The following is a 20617-nucleotide window of genomic DNA, read 5'->3' on the forward strand; positions in this document are numbered from 1 at the left end:
AAATAGTTCTTCTTTCTTAAGCATACCTCACTGGGCCTCCACACTCAGCTTTGATGTGATACATTTTCTGTGAAATTACTTTACTCCTCATGAAATGGTGAATATTCTCTTTGACTGTATCTCCATGTGGGAACAGAACAGCTACAAATTAAAGAAAAGGTGTGAATCCAGGCTTCTGTCATGGGTAAACACCAGATAACACTACATGAATGAATAGATTCATAATCTATTCTATATAAATTAATCATCACTGTGGGAATTGGAACTCATACGCACCAGGCATTTAAAGGATTTGGCCCAGTGCTTTCTTTTTGGTCTGTAAAGCTCTATGCTGTTATTTTATGGCAAGTTCATCTTTCTAGGGGTAAGGAAAGTAAAACTTTTCCAGGAGAATTCTTGATAGGGCATGCCCTCAAGTCAAAGTACATAGTCTTTTTTCTCCAATAGTTTTCCACCCCCTCAAACCCCCCCCCCCAAATGGTAGGCTTCTAAACACACTTTAAGCACAGAACTCTTTTCTTTTTAAATATTGTTACTTTTGAAAGAAAGGATGCTACAGGCAAATAATATGTACTTTTAATGCTTCTGGTATATATGGTTTGTATGTTCAACTGTTAGTGTGTTCAACTGTTGATCTGCTCATCTGTCTTCTAGCAGCTAGACACATTTATGAAAAATAGTATTGGTAAGACTTTGTACACAAGGGTATTTCCTTGACTCTTCAATTAAGTTTACTTTTTATAAAAGTAAGTAATTTCCCCTTTGTTTTTAGTGTATCTTAATGGGTATTGGGAGATGGTGAGTAGAATCTAGCTTCCATGGCCCAGATCTCTGTCTCTGTCTGTTTATGCACACTCATACAGCTTTGTTCAACAGTCTCCGCCCTTTACTCTATCGTACCTGAAGGTTCCATTTTGAGAATGCATAAGTATGATGCTCTTAGATACAGCAATGGCTATAAACAACAGTCTGCTGGGACTTGTAGTTTTCTAGAATAGGAATCTGGAAGTAGAAGGGTGAGTTATGGCTTAAGACCTAGGCTGACAATGAATGATGCATCAGTTGTGATACCTATGAGATTTAAAGTTCAATTTCTCTGGAATCTAATTGTACCTTTTCTGGTACAAGAAGCAGCTGCTGGGTTAGAGTTATCTGTATTGGGTTGAGAAATGCCTGGAGATTTGGGGGGGGGGGTAGAGCCTGAGGAGGCTGGGGTTTGGGGAGGGACTTCAGTGGGCTACAATGCTATGGAGTCCACCTTCCAAGGCAGCCATGTTCTCCAGGTGATCTCTGTTGTCTGAAGATCAATTGGAATAGCAGGAGTTTGGCAACCCTATGTTAGGTTTACTTACTAAAATCCCAGGATTGTTTGCGCAATATCTTGTCCATGCAGAAATGCAAGTGGGGATACAGTAAGGATGATTTGGTGCAAGTGGCTACTGAGGCATTTTTCTTACGTTCTGCTAGCACAAGCAGCTCTTTGGACACATTTTAGTTATTTTTTCCTATTTTAAGGGACCCAAAGAAACTCCTCACACAAAGATACATTTGTAGAAAGGTGGATATTGTTTGTTGTCAGATAAAGTAGTGACTGGTCATATCCTTGAATATTTTCCCTGGCCTTGTAAACATATCATTTTGCTCTGTCCTCTTTTTACTCTACTTCTATTTTGATTATAATTTTACTATTATTATTCTCAATACTATGGAGAGGGGCTATAGCTCAGTAGAGTATACATGATACATGCAGAAGGTCCCAAGTCCAATCACTGGCATCTCCAATTAAACAAGATCTCAAATATCAGACGGGGACTTAAGCTGGAACAGAGAATTCTGCTCTTGACATATCGGTGAAGTGACTCAGCATATAAGCATGTTCATATTTGGATCGTCTTTTGCTCAATAGTTGCAACAGCAATGGTTCAGACCATTCACCTTTCTGGAATGAGTGCCTTGGTGTGGATATTCACTTGCCCTTGTGAAATATCTCTGAAATGTCTGAAGTGAGGAAAGTTCAACTCAGCATATAGCCTTCAGTCATTCTTGCCTTTAAAGTATTCTATCCTACTCATTATTAAGTTTACTCGTGGTTTAGTAGATCTTCAGGGCCCCAGGGAACTGCCCTCATGTGTTTACTATTCCATCCTGGGGGGAAGACAGGATTGTCTCCGTGTTCAGTATTTCTTAGGCTTATGAAATCTCTTTCTTCCAAGAAGAGTCAATATACAGAGGATATTAGAACATTTTTTCATTTTAATATATGTATAGATATAATTACTTGGAAGTCAGTACAGCAATATGAATTTAAATCATGTACCCAAACTAGGTCCTTCAAACTTCATTAAGCCATGTAGCAGACTTTTCCAGGAATATTTTATGCCTTAGGTATAGGAAAGATTAAAATTATGTTAATGTTGAAGTAATTTATTAAGCATACTCAAATAAATTTTGCCACTCAACTATTGCTTTGTCTTTAAAATATTTTCTGTTTATTGAAACAATGAAACAAATGCCTTCATTTATACATTTTCCCAAAATGAGGGCCTAAATATTTATGTAAAAATTCCATTTAAAATGAAAACATCACTGTTCAAGTGCTATAAGCTTTTATAATACATTTTAATTGCTTATGGGGTGCCGTCAAATGTCAGTAATAGAAATAATCTGTTTTTGCAAATCACTTCCAGATTTAGACCCTTAGCCAGCCATACAAAATGCAGTTTAAATAATCACTCAAAATAGAGATGTTTTAAAAGGTTTAGCAATCAATATATTCTTATTTCTTCTCCTTCACTGGTAAAGGAAGTGAATTTTGATCTATGGATGTCAAACACTGAATTATTTTAATACTAACAACATCTAATCATAGAAGGCTTCCACTTCTTAGAAGCTGAATATGCATCTTGTGCATATTAATGTGAAATATGAAATAGCATCCCGATAATTTTGTGTGTTATAAAGGGCTTTTAAATATCTGAATACATCTGAAGTAAGAAGCTGGGATGATACATTTTTCAAAGCATCTGAAAATTTGTAAATTTGAAGTACTCGTGCTCATTTTAAAACCATGTTTATTAAAGCTGATGAAGTTGAGACTTTGTCATTATCCCAACCTTGGATTGCATTTAACAACCTATCTAATATAGTTGTATTTTTGTAGTTATTGTGGTGTGCTTTAGTGAAGTTAGATCTTTTCAATGTTATATTTTTGTCATAAGATCTAAGGATTCACAAACTATTCCATGCATTTGTCTGAGAGTAAACTAGGTTATTGGCTTCTTTCATCTTATGTAATGAATTTGCTCTCTTAGTTGTAAAATCATCTATACCTACTTCAACAAAACAGAACTTCCTTTTGAGACAGCAGAACTGTCTTCTTCTCTACCGCTGTGAATGGGGCAGCCAGCCTGCGATATTGCACATGGAACTCTGAGATGAGCCAATTCTGATTTGATTCTTGTGTCCTCTTCCAATTAAAATGACTGCATGGTTTTATAAGTATAGCATAGCAGTCATCAGCCTTGTCTCTTGACAAAAGTACCTTGACTGCAATAAAAAAGGCAGGGATCTATTAAAAATAGTGACTAGTTAAAGACATACGCATATAATATTCCATGGTTTTGCTTACCTTCTCAAACTAGACGTGCAGCCATTACATAATACTCATATGGTTCTTCCTTTTCCCCAAGTAGAGGATATGCTACATTCATTAAATTCCACTGCTGTTTAGAATGCAATGCAATAGAATTTGTGGGTTTTATAAATGACCTCATCTAAGCTCACTTATTCAAAGCATCTCTAGCATGAAGAGATACTGACATGCTTTAGACGTGTTTAATCCTGGTTTGGAAACCTGGTTTTTAGAGAAAAGCATGAACTATAGCTCCTGGTTTGGAAGTAACAACAGCCTGTGGATTATCATGAAAGGAGAAGTTATTCATTACATCTCTGTGTTGTGTGTGTGTGTGTGGGGGGGGGGGATATGAGCCAAGGATTCCCCAGTCAAATTAGGGTTTGCTGTTATGTCAAGTTGTTTTTCCTTGGTGCATCACTATTTGGATTGTCCTAAAGATATGATATGTTTAAAAACACTAAACTTGCATCATAGAAGAACACTTACTGGAGCAGAACCCTGAGAAAAGTAAGTAAAATAGAAAATGAAACAATCACATATTTTAATAGTACCAGTTATAAGAGAAGATGCTTCTCCTTAAAAACGCAGGCAAACATAAGGAATCATTAGTTTTTCTTAACATGAATGACCCAAATTTACCACAAAATCAAAACAATAAATACTGTAATACAATTAAGTGCATGTTGTTTCTATTTAACCCAGTTGCAAACTACTACTGCATGCTGTATAACTGTTTTGACTCTTCATTATATCAGAAGGCAACTGTTGGTTTCAAGTTCAATTCATATCAGACCTAGCTCATTGTACGTTCAACAATGATTGTTGCAGGTCCTCATTCAGCTGTGCAATGAGGCAACCTTGCGTTATCTGCCATCAGCCTTGTGTACAGTTCTCATCGGTCCCGTGTATCCAGAGGCAAATCTGGGCATATTTGAGTGGAGTGATTCGAACTGCCACATTGTAATCCTGCTGCTCTCCGTTGACATCCACCCACTGATGACCAGAGTAAATGGCAATGATTTTGCGCTTCCATTTCTTTTTGTCTCCTTCTTTAAGACGGAGGTAGATTCCAGATCCTGTAGAGCCAGACTCAGCATCACAATGCTGGTAGAAGAGATCACTGGATTCGTCGGACACGCTACAAAATCGATAGACCAGCTGGCCCGATCGGTCAGCATCGAACCCAGAGAAGTGGATCATGCTTCCAGGCATCATTTTGCTATTTGGACTGATGCCCAGATCCATGTATTTCTTCTTGTGGGGACGCTTGAGCTCCAGGACTGCATAATCATAATCTACTGCAATGTCCCCTGTTATGCCTCTCAGCCAGCCCTTGGGAATCTGTGTACTTTTTACTCTTGTCCACTGGAAGGAGGGCTTACGCTCAGATTTCTTCTCACTCAATCCAGAAGCCTTCTGTTTTCTGCCAGCTCTGCTATTGACTCCTCGCTTCAGCTGTCTGGGATCTGTGCGGTAAGCCTTGAGGTCCAATTCCTCCCTTTTACTTCTTCTGGCACCCCTGCGTTTCTTGCCGCTGCCTTTGGATTTCAGCCTCAGCAGCCCCACTCTCAGCTTTTTGCTGCCTTTGATGTAGTCTTTCCCATCATGCACACAGTGAGCAGCAGTCAGCACGTGCTTTGGGGAAACGAGAATGCCGCTGCAGCCGGTGGAAATCTTCACGGCCGTATTGAAAGGGAAGTTGGTCAGGAAACGTGTGTCTGAAATACTGAATCGGCTGTCGGTGCCATACACTTGCCTCTTCCGTCTTGATAATACCTTTGCGGTGGCGTTTGCCACCGGGTCAAGTTCTGCCCCCAGGACATTCACTTCTGTCAGGGTCCTTGTGCCATTCTCAAAGACTGTCTCATAGGAGAGCAGCTCATTCAGGTCATGCAAATGTGGCCCCGGGAGTCTCCGCTGGCATTCAATCCCGCATACTCCGCTCAGCTCTAATTTGGCACTGGCTTCAAATCTTGGTCTCTCAAGGGACAGAGTCTTCCCTTTCACAATCCGTGGCACTTTTGTTAACTGCCAGCTGAAATCTTGTTCTTCATTTATCCCATTAATGAGGCTCAAGACTGGAGTGGAAAATAGTAGTAACAGCAGAACACGACCCATCATCACTCTCTGTTCAAAAAAAGAAGAAGAAGCAAAAAGTATTTAATTATTGCTCATTAAAGCAAGTCATTCAATAGGAATACTGATGTCTGCTCTCTATTTTTTGGATTACTAAGATGTTAAAAACATCAGCAGGACTGCTGCCGGGGGGGGGGGGACAGAACAGGAAAACCTACTAATGCAGCCATCAATAATAATATCTATTTTTAGAATTTTGCAATTTTTCCTGTGTTTAATTATCTAAATATTTACTCACGTGATTCAGTTGGCTGAGAAAAGCCAGAAAGTTTCATGAAAATATTTTTCTTTCTTTTCACTTTACTTTTAACCATATGGCAGGCTAGCTTTTGGAACTCTGTGGAATCTAGGCTTAGTCGGAATACCCCAGTGATCCTCCGTGTGGTGCCTGCCTCTGTGCTCCCTGGAGCCTGCTTGCAGCCTGAGTCTTAGGGATAAAATCCAAGGGGCCTTGAGCAGACCAGAAACAATCAGGTGGCTTTGGATCTCAAACAAACAGCTGACAGATTGGCAATGGGCTGAATGCAGTCAAGCATCTAACTTGGCTTTAGACAAAGCCTTTGGATGGATCCATGTCGCTGCATATTGCACTAGATCAACGGTTCACAAGTGAATTATCCTGCGTGGAGAAGGCAACCCAATTCTGAATGACTGCTGTAGTATAATGATGGAACAACAGCCAACAATGCGTGGATGCAGCCTCTGTTACCTGTCTGGGCTTAGCAAGCTCATCTTGTGACTGCCCAGGCAACAAATGGTCCCCTTTCTTCAGAAACTGAAACAAAGCAGCATCTATTCCTGAGAGCAAAGCCTGATCCCATCTTTGTTCCATTGCTCTGGCACAAGAACTGCTTCAGAATAGCCCAGGAGATAATACAGGGAGCACCCATTCAATAGGGATGTCTATTGCCAGGTGGACCTGGGGATCCCCTGGAATTCTAGCTCATCCCCAGACTCAAGAGATCAGTTCCCCTGGAAAAAATGACCGCTTTGGTGGATGGACTCTATAGCATTATACTCCACTGACCTCCCTCGCCCACTTCCAGCTCCGCTGCCAAAGTTTCCAAGTATTTCCCAATACAAAGCTGGCAACCCTAGTTCAGAAGCAGCCTGCTTTCCTTGTAGGCAGACACTTAGCTTGGAAACTGCCAACATTTTATGATCTCCTTCCCTAGGGTTGCCAGCTCTGAACTGGGAAATACCTGGAGACTATGTGGGTGGAACTGAGAGTGGGCCGGATTTGGGGTGGAGAGGGTCTATTGGAATATAATGTCGCGCTCCAAAGCAACCATTTTCTCCAGGGAACCTATCTCTGTTACCTAGAGATGAGCTGTAAAACCAGAGGATCCCCAGGTCTCACCTATCCGTTTTTGTTTAGCCTCATAGAGGCCAAATGAGGTATGCATGGGAGATGTATGTGACTTGTGAGGGTGAGGCTTCTTTTTAAAAGCCAAGTAGCCAAACCAGGAAATGGTGGGGGGGGGGGCTGAACCCTGTCCTCACCCTTCTTACCTCATTGCACTCAGTTTCTGGAAATATTTTTCTTCCAGTCCTGCTCATTTTCATCATTAGAGCTGGGCTGGGAGAAAGATCCTTCAAAAATTAAGCTCAGTGAGCCTAGGGGACAGAACAGGCTTTAATTACCCTCACTCATATGCTCTAAATCCCCTTCCCCACCCACCCCAATTTTACACATGTGCAGGTAGACTGGTGAATGCATATACATATATCACTCCCACCCATGAAGGACATCTGTTTGGCACTGATCGATGGATGGAATTAGGGATCCCAACTGACCTTTTTTGCAGGTCAGTTGGGAAAAAAAGTAGGGCCAGGTCATCCTCACTCTACCTGTATGCTTGTTTAACTATACATCTATGGTGAACAGAATACTTTTGAAATAGACCCTAATTATTGGGCTCCCCTCCAGGAATCACAAGACTCACTCTGAACTCTGCTTCAAAGATTCCACTTGCAATTTATTAAAATTCAAGCATTGGCTGCCGCAGATGAAACAGGCCCTTGTCCTTGCTTTTATGACACTGTATTCCTCCTCTTCAACTTGTTTTTATACTGCTGCTGTTTTATGAATTGTAAGTCCCCTTGAATTCGTCAGACAGAAAGGCAGCATACACATTTTTGTAAACGTTTGCTACAAGCTAGAAAGTCAATGTATCCAATTCTGAACCTGGCTCCAGTATGGATTAATAGAACCGATGAGCTGAACAAGGTTTAGTCAGAAAACATTTCCCAATATTTTTCCAACCCCCCCCCCCCACAAAACCCCAAACCCATCCTGAAAACACAAAAAGGACAGCGGGTTTAACCCCGTCTCCCCGAAGCTGAGGAATGTTTTTTTTCACTTGGGCAGACGCTGTGCCCATACTATGAGCAGGGAGAAGAACACCCCATAAATCAGTATGTGGGTATGGGTAGCAGAAGCCACTACTGCCCAACGGCCAGGTGTGTTGAAGAAGTGGCAGTGCTGCAGCCAACATATCATCCAATGACTGGATGGCTGACTGAGTCAGGTGAGAATGGTATCACTCCTGCTGCTGACAAGTCATGCAGGCCTCCTTTGCATGGCTGTGTGTAAGAGGAGGGAGAGCTGGAGCCACCACTGCACATGCTGGGCAGCAGAGGAGAAGCTGAGAGCTGTGGGGAAGAGAGCTGCTCTTGCATTTCCCAAGCAAAAGGTGGCTCTATAGGGGAAATACGTGGGTAGTCCAAGGTGGCGACCCCCCCCCCCCAAGTCTTGTAGATTCCCACTTATTAGAGAACAGATTCAATCTACTTAAACTTGTTCCTTATCTTTCAGTTCCAGTTTACCCAGAACTGTTCAAGGCATTTAATTTTTTCTATCAAAACACTGCCAATCAATCACAAAACCAGTGACAGAATGAGCACAAAAGTATAGGAAAAATATCAGTAACTAGCCTACCATTCTTCAGTGATCACTTTATAAAATACCTTGGTCTTGTTATTGGAAGAAACTCCTTTCCTTTATTCATATTAATGTGAAAATTATCCTGCAACACTGAAGCTAAATTTAATCTCCCTTCGCTTTGTTAAGATTGTCATTTAATATTTTCATTCTAGATGATATGCTTGCTTTAGCACTGTCTGCTTTGGATTCTCTGTGCTTTGGTGACAATGGGCTAGACGTTAGAGGAAATGCAGCAGAGGAAAAGTATAGTGTCTCCTGACACAGTTTTAAAAGAAATTAAATTCAACTGTAAAAGCCTTGATCAGAGTCTTGGTATTGGTTAAAGCTTTCCACAGGACTGATTTCCTGATGACAACTGCTCCTTCTTCCACCATTTTCATCCTTGCCAGTGAGGCTGTCAACTGGCCTTGAGAAAAATATCCTGTTCTTTGGACAGAGGCCAAATAGGATCTTACTCTATGCCATGAAAAGCTTCAACAGCCCATTTTTCACATGGTAGGCTTCTAATAAAAGGGCAGGATATTTTCCCCCTAAGAGCCTCTTGTGGCGCAGAGTCGTAAGGCAGCCATCTGAAAGCTTTGCCCATGAGGCTGGGAGTTCAATCCCAGCAGCCAGCTCAAGGTTGACTCAGCCTTCCATCCTTCCGAGGTCAGTAAAATGAGTACCCAGCTTGCTGGGGGGTAAGCGGTAATGACTGGGGAAGGCACCCCGTATTGAGTCTGCCATGAAAACGCTAGAGGGCGTCACCCCAAGGGTCAGACATGATTCAATGCTTGCACAGGGGATACCTTTACCTTTACCTTTATTTTTCCCCCAGCCAAAGGAAAAGATGCCGAGACACAGAATCTTATCACTTGCAGGGCAGAAAAACAGCTGGAGTTATTTTAATCAGGGAAATGGTCCAAGGGGAAACAGCTAAACAACCCCTGCCCTGATAAACTTCTATCCTTCCTTCTGTCTAAGGAACCCACAATGGTATCCATCATCTTCCCCTCTTCCATTTTATCTTCACAATAACCCTGTGGGGTGGATTGCGTGAGGATTGTTGTATAGTGGGTTCGATAGGGAATAAGCGAGGCGAGGAATAAGAGAGTCATGCATTACAGGTCTTTATTATTTCTTATAGTGATTCCAGGTTGAAAGTAACCACGCTGACTGGAGATTTGCCTGGACAAGCCCACAATATGTACACATGGCAGAGGTGGACACGCCCTTAGCTGAGCCCTGATTGATTCAAACTCATTGGACCCCACATTTGGGAACCTGGCAGCTCACTGGCTGTCCAAGGCTCAAGTTCATTGGGTCCTGTGGTTGGGACCCCGGCAGTTCATTGGCTGCCCTTCAGGGCTGCTTGGGTCCTGCTCCAGACTCAAAGCTCAGCTCTCTGCTGCCTCGCATACACAACAAAGATAAAGCAGTCATGCCGAAAGTCAACTACATTGCAGTCCTAAACAGAGTTATGCCTTTCTAAGCTCAATGGACTTACATGGGTGTAATCCTGTTTAGGACTGCACTACTAATGGCCAGCTGGTCCAGCCCAGTGCAACACTGACCACTACACTGGCTCTGTTCTTCTGTTTGCACAGCATGCACTCTACTCTGCCCCTCCCAATGGAACACATCATACAGAATCAATTATTATAAACTATGTGCTACTGGTAATTAGGATAGCGACTGGCTGACGCATCTGAAGTTAACCTGTTTGAGAAATGAGGAAGATGAGCTACTCAAAAGTGAGGCAACTTTCTCAGTTTCCTGTGGCAAATTCACCACAAATTAACCAAGCCACTGAGCCCTGGTCTTTGAATCCTAGTAAACCATGGAAACCAGATCAACAGTTAATTCTGGTGTTTTTAAAAATATTGACAAACACATTGGTTGTTGCTGTTTGAAGAGCTGAGGTTGCTCTTCTCCTCCACTGTTTGGAAACCTCGGATACATATTGAAATAACAGTACCTCTAATTATACCTTAAAAGCTAGACATCTAAGAACATGCATCTGGTCAGATTCTATGGGGTATATATTGTAATTAAAGTGCAGCTCAGGATAAAAATGTCTTTTTTGGCATTATATATTGGAGTTCAAAAACAGCTGAAGTCTATATTATATTAAAAACTTATTCTAAGTCAGAATTAAAGACTCGGGAAAAGATACAAAAGCTGCAAAATAGAAAACATCTGACTCTATTCTAAAAGGGAAAAAAATAATGGTAATGATTCAGTTCAGATGGAGCTGTATAAATCTGAAGCTAGTTTACAATCACTTTTTAAACAAACTATCTACCAGCAACATCAATGCAATGCCAGCACAAAACCAGCAACTGATAACAATTATTTCTAGGGGAAGTTCATTGGTGAGGCAAGACACCTGTAAATTATGCTTATAACGTTAAAACATACACAACTCAACTGTAGATTGTGACTCACTTGTGGAGCCAGGTTTCTAATGGGAAATCATTTGTAGCTATGCTTGGTGTAGCCAGCTTGATGTAGTGGTTAGGATTGCAGACCTCTAATCTAGCGGGCCGGGTTTGACTCCCCGCTCCCCAACATGCAGCCAGCTGGTTGTCCTTGGGCTTGCCACAGCATTGATAAAGCTGTTCTGACTGAGCAGTGATATCAGGGCTCTCTCAGCCTCACCCACCTAACAAGGTGTCTGTTGTGGGGAGGGGAAAGGGAAGGCGACTGTAAGCCACTTTGAGACTCCTGCATGCATGCATGCATGGTGCAGGGGTGGGTGGGTGGTGTGGGATCCTATGTTCTGGCAACTTGCATGTAAATCTATACAGCTGCTGGAAGGAAAGAGCCATCCCAGAAGCCTGGATCTGTAAAGACCTTCTAATGGTCAGACAGCACAGAAGCACAGACAAAAGATTATAGTGATGGAATGGCGCATGAGTGAAGAGTCAGCCTAGCTTCAGTCCAGGTAAACCTTTTCTCTTGACAGCGCAGCAGAGCATAAAATGTCAATCATAGCTGAAAATCAACCACAGCACACCAGTAGATTACATAAGGAAAGGAAGGCATAGGAATACTTCCCCCAATCTGCCTTGTTCTGAGAAGACAATTGATAGGGGCTTTATGCACCGGGATCTTTGTTGCAAATTGGTCACTGAATGAAAAATCGCCATTTAAAGTAGTGGAATTCGTCGTTATGCATACCTGCCTTTGTGGTGCAATCCAGTTGCGTTTTGTAGCGTTTCCCACAGGCTTCTGGTCTCGGCAGAAATCGCTAGAAAGGAAGCGCTATTGCCAAGCTCGTCCCGCCCCTGGCTGTCAAGCAGCCAATGGGCAGCCGTTAGCATGCTCCCAAACAGCCCCTTTCCCTTTAAGAAAGGTTTAAAAAAAAAACAACAGACCCATAGCAACGAATCTGGGTAGATTCGTTGCAACGGAGAGACCCATCCAGCTGCCTGGTGTGTTTGAGCTGTCGTTTGATCATTGCCACGCTTCCTCCGAGTGAACCCCCCCCCCCTCTCACGGGCCCGATTTTCGGCTGAATGAATGTGTAAAAAAATAAAGGGAAAATACATCAGCAAACGGGCTTTTCTGTGGTTTGTGCTTAGTGACTAAAGGGGAGGGACTGAAGCCAGGGAAGCCTCTAAACAGAAAGAGGCTCGCTGGTGCGTTTATCCCCGCTCGCTCGGAGAAAAAAAAAATGGCGATCGCTTCGCCGGAAGATCAGAGAAGAGAGCCAGGGGGAGGGACTTTGTAGAAACCGCAACAATGTTAACGCACAGGTCTTTTTTGCTAGTGTTGCAGATTGGTTGCAGGACTGTATCGCTTTCCGGAGGGTGAATCCGCTTTTGGGGATTTCCCTGAAAGCGCTACAAGGAAGCGCTTTTTGCAGATTGGTTTCAGGTGTGTGGCAGATTGTCGACGACGTTGTGCAAAACAGCAAATCAGTAGCATTTTCAATTGGCAACCATTGTGCTATTTTGAAGGCGTGCAAAAAGCCCCATAGTGTTCCCTGCTCTGAGTCTGATGCTCCAGCAATGTCATGGAGAAGATGGAGAGAATCCATCACTGAAGAACCACAAAAATTATCAGTGTGATGCAAACAATGAGACAACTGAAGGAATCAGGCTTTGAAGAAGCCCAGACTGAGTAATGGTTTGATATGAATGCTACTTAGGCAATGATACTAGATGCTTCTCTACTTCTTAATAAGCAAATTGAAATATTTGCTAGAAATGAAAACATTTACATCCAGTTTGAAAACTCCCCCCTTCTCCAGAATCTGCCTACCAAAATGAAGCAGCGTGTGTTTTATCCACTGCTGGATGATGGTTGGATGTAACATCTATCCTGGAAGCAAGGTTCCTCAGAACAAATCAAGATGCTGGTTTGTATCCTAATGAAGACCTCCAAAGCCTAGGGCTCACATACGCAAAAGACCTTGATTTAACGGTTCCCTTATAGGAGATCCGTCTGATCTCAGTTGCATTTTCTGTATTGCCACAGAGTGTTTGGAAGAGCCTTCTAGAGCTGGTGCAAAGTGCGCTTATCCCAACCTCTCCTGAGTTCTCCAGGCTAAGTCCACATTATTTCTGTGGGCCTTCTGATGACATGCCCTTTGATTTATAAGTGGTTGTCATTTCTTAGGAGATGTATATTTTAGATGTCTAAAATACTTTTTGGTGCTTTTTGCACTTAAAAATAATGACTTTCTGCTTTAATTAGCTTTTTTTGTTAGTTATTGTATTTTTGTGACTGTTAGCTTCCTCAAGTGAAGATGGAGACAGGATATTCATTTTCCAGACCAAGAGGTAATGAGAAGACATATCAGTCATTCCTGGCAGATGTGGAACAGGACTCCTCCCAACTCTGCTTCTATGAGAGAGCAGAAGTGTTTCCAAATAGACAGACACTGAGCAGTACAACCATCCTTGTGACACAGATCTGCCACGTGGACTAAGTAACATCTGCTCTGGCACATCTGTGGATTACAGCCATTCTCTAGAAAAGCAATTTGTGTGAGCACAGTGGTTGAAGCATGGGTACCATTATGCAAACTGCCACCCACAAGCAGCAGCAGAGCCTAGGAAATGCCAGGTCACAAGCTCCTTTCTTCATCTGATTGCATCTTCCAACACTGGTTAGGGCGTTCCACTTGGAACAATCTGCAAAACTGCCCAGCCAGTCCTATGCTTGCTTGTTTTTCAGTCAGAAAGATCCTTTATGGCTCTAGGTATTTCTAATAACTCATCTCACCAAAGAGGGGTGCTACAGTAAACCAAGGCACTAACTATGCTGTGGCTCTTCGAAACCACCCCTAACACAGGCCCACGTCAGTTTATTGTATTGCGTTTTGGTCATGTTACCCACTACGACAGCCTGAGAAAGGTAGCTCATAATTAACCCTTCACTATCCGGCACACTCAATGTGATGGAAATCATACAGTGTCATATTAAAAATAATGCATTTGAACCAGGCCGAAGACTGGAGTCTTAATGAATATCTAGTTGTTTACTATTGCCAAGTTCATAAATGGAACTTGCTCCTCTCAGATCATTTTGAAGCTTTGCAAGACTTTTCTGTTTCAACTAGATTTTGGAATGGAGGAGCGTTAATACTTCTGGGAAGATAATACTGTAAGCTGTTTTAAATTGGATTTTAAATTTGGCATCTTTTATATTAATTCTATTGGTTTTGATCCACTGGCAGGTGGCCTGTGCATTCAAGAAAATAAATAACAAAACTTTGCTTATATACAGCTCTATTAGACACCAAGCAAAATGTCCTTGTGAAGTTTCCACTAGATGGCAGAAAAATCCAACTTCTAGGAATGTACTTTGACAGTCCTTGAATTCTCTTATATTTTATGACTCAAACTGTACAAAAGTTGGCGCCTGAGGTTTGAGTACAGTAAATGTTGCCCTATGGATTGCCATAGGGTGAATGGTAATTGCCGCGGGGATTAGATGACTGCACAAGCTCACGGCCAGACACTTCCACTGGCAGAAAGGATGGAGAAGATTCTTGCCTGCCATCTTGGAAAATTGCTGCCTGCCAGAGAAATTAATATGGGTCTCACTGAACCAATACAGGACTACCCCCAAGAGAATATTCCCCAGCATTCATTTTGAATTTGTAAGTACTATCCCCTCAGTCAAGCAAGGGAAGGGATGCTGCACACAGCAATAAGGGAGTAACATGCATGGTGCTCATTTACTGCAAAAACCTGTGTTGTAAGCCTACAGTAAGGAGCCCTTTCCTTAGTCAACAGATTTACTTCTCCCGTCTCTTTCCCCAGTGTTATTGGAATTGGGAAATTTAGTGGGGAAGAGTTTTGTGAATGCAGTTTACAGTTCTGCAGACAAAAGTTATCCATGCATTTTACATATGTAGAAACACCACTTATTTTATTGGGATTTGTATGTACTTCAGTATAAGTACTGGGGCCATTATTGATTCAGTGTCATGTCTGGACAACTATTGTTGCCAATATACTGTCTCAGGGAAGGCACCAATAAATCCAGTTTACCATTACAAGCAATGGAATTTACTTTCCCCTTGTCATTAAGTCTTAACTGGCCATCACATTACAGCAATTCAAAGGGGACCCTTGGGGAAAGAATTACTGATATTTCCCAAGCACACAGTGATGCTCTGGCAGAATATATAGGATGGGAAAAATGTATAAATCTTTATTTTATCTATCTATCTGTCTGTCTATCTATCATCTACTGCCCTCCCCAAAGGCTCAGGGCAGTTTACATGAAACAAGAAACCGGTAACTCCATTTATAGTAATAACAAGGTGATAACAACAATAACATTAAGGAACAGTGGAAACTGCAAAGAGCATCAGCTCAACTCATACTGAGACCCAGTGGGTTAGTCGGATTTGTAGTAGTCACTGAAGGAGGGAGGCTTGGGGGCCAATGGAAAGTGGTGGTTTAACCAAATGCCTGGCGGAGGAGCTCCCTTCTGCAGGCCCTGATTCATGTTCCATCAGGGGCCTGATTTCCTCTGGGAGCTTTTTCTAACAGGTGGGGGCCAGAATGGAGAAAGCTCTGGCCCTGGTTGAGGTCAAGCGGGCTTCCTTGGGGCCAGGGACCACCAGGAGGTTGGAGGTGGTAGAGCGCAAGGCTCTTTGAGGGGTGTAGGTGGAGAGGCAATCCCTCAGGTATTCTGGGCCCATACCGCATGTGGCCTTAAAGGTGATAACCAAAACCTTAGGTCTGATCCAGAATTCAACCAGAAGCCAGCGCAGCTGCTGGAGGATGGGCTGGATGTGGGACTGTCGAGGTGTTGCTGTGAGGACCCTGCCAGCTGCGTTCTAGAGGTGACCGTTGTGTGGATCACCATGGCTAGGTGTTCCGGGGCCAAGTAGGGTACTTGGTTTGGCGAAGGTCGTAAAATGCCAGCCATGCTATCATTGTGACCTGAGCCACCATTGAGAGGGAGGCATCAAGAATCACTCCCAGGTTCCTGGACCACTGATAGCTACACTCCATCCAGGTTGGGTAGGTGCACTTCCTCATTTGGACCTTTCCTGCCCAGCCACAGGACCTCTGACTTCGAAGAGTTGAGCTTTAGACGACTCTGCTTAAGCCACCCCATCACTGCTACCAGGCAGTTGGCTAATGTTTCTGGCGGAGAGTCAGGGCAGCCATCCATCAGGAGGAAGAGCTGGGTGTCATCAGCATATTTGTGGCAACCCAGCCCAAACCTCTACACCAGTTGGGCAAGAGGGTGCATAAAGATCTTAAATAGAACTGGAGAGAGAATTGCCCCCTCGGGGCTCCATAAGCCAGTTGGTGATGGCTTGATGAGCTCTCTCCTAATGCTACCCTCTGTCTGCAATTCCAGAGAAAGGAGATCAGCCACTGAAGTGCAGTCCCTCTGATCACGGCATCTATCTGATGTAAATCCCATGAATCCAGGATGGTTTTGCATTATACTGGCTTATTTGTCCAGGAAGACCTCAATCTGATCTATACTATTCCTTATTTTGGTTCTACCACTGGAGGGCTCCTCCTTCCTTATAATCACACTTGCAAGCTAAACAAATTCTTCTTGCAAAAGTGTATCCCACGTTTGAATTTCCAACCCACTCCAATAGTATCAAAGCCAACATAAGCCACATTCTCTTGATTATCCACAAGGGATATTTCTTGACCCTCAAAAAAATGAACATTCTCTAATCCTGAACTTTCCAGCCACCACTCTTAGCCCCCATCTTAAAATGGCTGCCAAACAGATGACCTGAAAGATTTGTGATATGTTCTCCAGAACTGTAAGAAAAGATAAATGTGTACAGTATAGATGTTTTTATAAAGGTTAATGTAAAGGTATCCCCTATGCAAGCACCGGGTCATGTCTGACCCTTGGGGTGATGCCCTCTAGCGTAGCAATCCCCAACCTGTGGGACGCGGACCACATGTGGTCCATCGACTAATTGGAGGTGGGCCCTGAAGGACGTCTTCTCTCCCTCCCCCCCCCGGCCCTTTACAACACACTTTGGGTGTTATTGTCTCCCATCACTCCCAGATGGGACTATCTCGTTGCACAGAAACAAGCTCAGGGTTCCCATTGGTTTGTCATTGTCATGAGTTAAAATTTCCATGAAAAAAAAATGTTCCTTATGTTCATTGTTGTGGCATGTCTGTATCTTATTTTGAAGGGATGTTTAAACATTACCATAGCGATCAGAGAGCGTTAAGGCAGTGGTTGAGAGTAGAGGAGTAAACTAGCCCCCCCACCGGGCCTCAATAAAATTGTCAAGCGTTGAGTGGTCCTCAGTGATAAAAAGGTTGGGGACCACTGCTCTAGCGTTTTCTAGATGTTTTTATAGCAGTCAACAAATAAAGCCATCATCAGACAGACAAACTTGGCCAGGTTCCTATGTCTATACTACAACTTAGCCCTACACCATTTCAGTCCATTCAGAATAAACCTTTCAGTTATAGAATTTAATTAAGTGCAAGAGAATAACCTGCATTTTAAACTGCTGTTCCAACTCACCTAGCTAAAGCTTCTTCCAGTGAAATGTACACAAAGATTGCTAAATTAAGATCCAACCGGAAATAAACATTTAGTGCTGTGGACTGTATCTAAATAAGTAATTTAAGCACTTCCTTAGTCTTTTGTAGACAAAACACAAGGATCTTATAGGCCTTCAAGCAAGTTTCACTTCTTTCCACATGTTCACATTCTACGTACAATTAAAATATATGATTCTCAACCAATAGAATGTGCAATACCAGAGGGCCATATATGCATGTGGGCCGCTGCTCTGCATATGTTATCAAGACCCCATCTGTAATTATGGGAGAATTTCACAGGGGTTGGAGAAGGGGAGAATTGAGATTTGCAATGTGTAATTGGCAGGTGGCTCCCAGAGAGATAAATATCCACTAGTGAGCTTCATCTAACTAACCACCCTCCCCCCAAAAAATCTACTGCAAGAAAGTGGGAATCTTGATAAAGAAACTATTTTGGTATCTTTCTAAAGTGCCCTACATTGTCAAAAAGCATTCTTAATATGTTACTGTCAGGGAAAGGCTCACTGAGTTACGCCCTCCTAAATCCATGGCCTCAGGAGACTGTAACTCTGGGATTGCACCATACATGACTCCACCTTATTCCATTGGAACCAATTAAAAGAAAGTACTGTGTTGAATTTTTGAAGCTCTAGGAGCACTGATTCATTTACAGATCATTATCACTTATAGTATGGTTATTAAATGTTATTATAATTTCCTGTCATTAATACAGAACTGTGAGAATTATTCTTGGATCCATGGAACTTGAAAACAACAATCCTCCACACAATTATGTAGCAAAAAAACTATAATAATTTGAAATTAGTGTTATCACTAACACTTTTGCTTATATATTCCCACTGTTATGATGGTCAGTTCTTAGTCTGAAGAAGAGTGCTGGCACTCGAATGCTCACGCCTTGAATAAATCTTTGTTGGTCTTAAAGGTGCTACTGGACTCTGATTTTATTAGTGTTATCAGTTTGTATACATTGGTTAACTTAATGCTCTTCAGCCAAAGGGGGGGGGGGGGGATCCACATCAAAGTCTTTCAAACCAAAGACTGGTAGGAGAAGGTGTCAACCACAAATCAGTGCTCTATTACAAACTAATCCAAATCTTTCACTTTCCCTTGAATGTAACCATTCTTTGGGGTTTACTACTCTCCTTTCAATTTTTCTGCTTCTTTCTATTGTCTGCATTTCATTTAGTTAAACAAAGCTTCTGAGGCTGAAAATCAAATCAGTAACCTTACTAAAGAGACTTTTGTGATGCCAGCAGCATGCAGTTTGTCAGTTCTACAGAGGCAATCTGGATAAAATTAGTGTCAGTTTTCCAAAAAGGAAAATCATGATAGAGAAGAAACTCCATGGCTGGTTCTGAATTTAAAAGACTTTAAAAAAATAATCTGCAAAAATCTGTTGCATGGACAAGAGACTGTACAAAATACCCATGTATTTTTGTCTGCCAGTTGTGTAAAACAAAGGCTAATAATTAAAACAAACCCCCAAATGCACATACCTACTTGTCAGTAGATCTCTCTCTCTCTCTCTGCTATTCTTTCTCCAGCCTTAGTGCAAATGTTTCTCTGGTCGGTCTCTCCAATTCCCGTCTTAAGGGCCACAAAAGATGCTCTTAGGTATGTCTAAGGATGTCAGTTCAGAATGACTACTCATATTTTGTAACCTCTTAAAACTACAGTCTTTTCATAGCCAGACGCAATCTTGAAATGACACTGCTGATTTTCCTATAGCTTTATAGCAGCCCCCTCCCCCCGGCACGTTTACTCAGTAGTAAATGCCACTGAGTTCAATTGAACTGCAACCAATTAGTTTGCACATTTGTACCTGCCCGATGCACTTCTCATCCACTGAAGACAATGCAAATTTGTTTACACACGCAACACAACACAACACACAAAGGGGGGGGGGGAAATCCAGGCTGCAATTAAAAATGTCATTAAAGTCGGTAGAGACAACAGGCATGCAGGAGTAAAAAACAGCGGAATCCTAAATTCGTTTATTTCCCAACTAAACTCTATTTGATTCCAGGGGACTTACTCCGCAGGTAAGTGTGTCACGGAGGGCAACTTCAGAAGAAACCAGGCATGGCAGTAGATCCTCCACAAGCACCTCTCCCTTGGTTTGTTAGGCGCTCAAAGAGCCACGCATCCTTGCAAGCCTGGCCCCTCCTTCCACGGATCCCCCTGGGGCTCGCGAGGTCCCTGGCCGGCCAGCCACGGGGCGCAGCGCCAGCTCCGGCAGACGCAGTCCAACAAGAAGACGCACAATCCCAGATGCCCAGGCTGGAGGCGAGACAGGAGCAACAGGCGCCGCCTCGGAGCCTTGGCGAAGACGACTGCCGCGAGCCAAGCGGGAGCCGCCAGGGTCTTTCCCCGCCGGGTGGGCGGGGATGGGAAGAGCCAGAGGAGGGCAGAGAAACGCCGCCCGGAGGCAGAGAGCGCGGGAGACGGAGGGCGAGGGCTCTTGGCCGGAGGGAAGGCGGAGGGGGGCGCATTCCTCTCATACCGACAGGCAGGCCGGGGCGCGAAGGGCGTGAGGGAGGGGATGGTTGACCAAGCGATGGGGGTCCCGCTGACCCGCTGTTCAGGCGGGTCGCCTCAGTCGCAGGGGGCGCCATTGGGGGGGGGGGAGTGGCGGGCGGGAGCGATGAGCTACATAGTAGGACCTCTAGCATCTCTCAGGACAAAATCACCAGTGGGGGGAGGAGAAATACATTTTACCACACAGTCATTATCGCAAGAAGTTGGGTTGCCAACTGACTAGATCAACGTAGGCTTGAGTTTGTGTAGGAGACTTGCCAGCTCCCAGCTCAACTGGGAATTTCCTGGCCATCTGGGGAGTGCAGTCAGAGAAGGGCGGGATTCGGGGTGGGTATAATGGCAGAT

At 43.2% G+C, this 20617-nt stretch overlaps 1 protein-coding gene across 2 annotated transcripts; it reads right to left on the reverse strand.

Annotated features, from left to right (window-relative positions):
- Nucleotides 1–2466: 2466 nt before the first annotated feature.
- On the reverse strand, nt 2467–20133 carry PRSS35 (serine protease 35). 2 transcript variants are annotated; one of them, XM_077305698.1, is made up of 2 exons: nt 19770–20133; nt 2467–5761 (listed from the first exon to the last, which is right to left on the reverse strand). In XM_077305698.1, exon 2 carries the CDS (start codon nt 5753–5755, stop codon nt 4508–4510), a length of 1248 nt encoding a protein of 415 aa, XP_077161813.1. In that variant the 5' UTR covers nt 5756–5761; nt 19770–20133; the 3' UTR covers nt 2467–4507. The 2 variants fall into 2 exon arrangements, with proteins under 2 accessions (XP_077161813.1, XP_077161822.1); XM_077305707.1 differs by lacking the exon at nt 19770–20133 and adding an exon at nt 19235–19421.
- Between the last annotated feature and the right edge of the window lie 484 nt (nt 20134–20617).

This window comes from Paroedura picta, chromosome 1 (assembly GCF_049243985.1).
Source record: "Paroedura picta isolate Pp20150507F chromosome 1, Ppicta_v3.0, whole genome shotgun sequence".
NCBI classification, from domain to species: domain Eukaryota; kingdom Metazoa; phylum Chordata; class Lepidosauria; order Squamata; family Gekkonidae; genus Paroedura; species Paroedura picta.

What these genes read in the sequence shown, in the direction of transcription:
- PRSS35 (XM_077305698.1), bottom strand. Translation starts at nt 5,755, where the DNA reads ATGATGGGTCGTGTTCTGCTGTTACTACTATTTTCCACTCCAGTCTTG.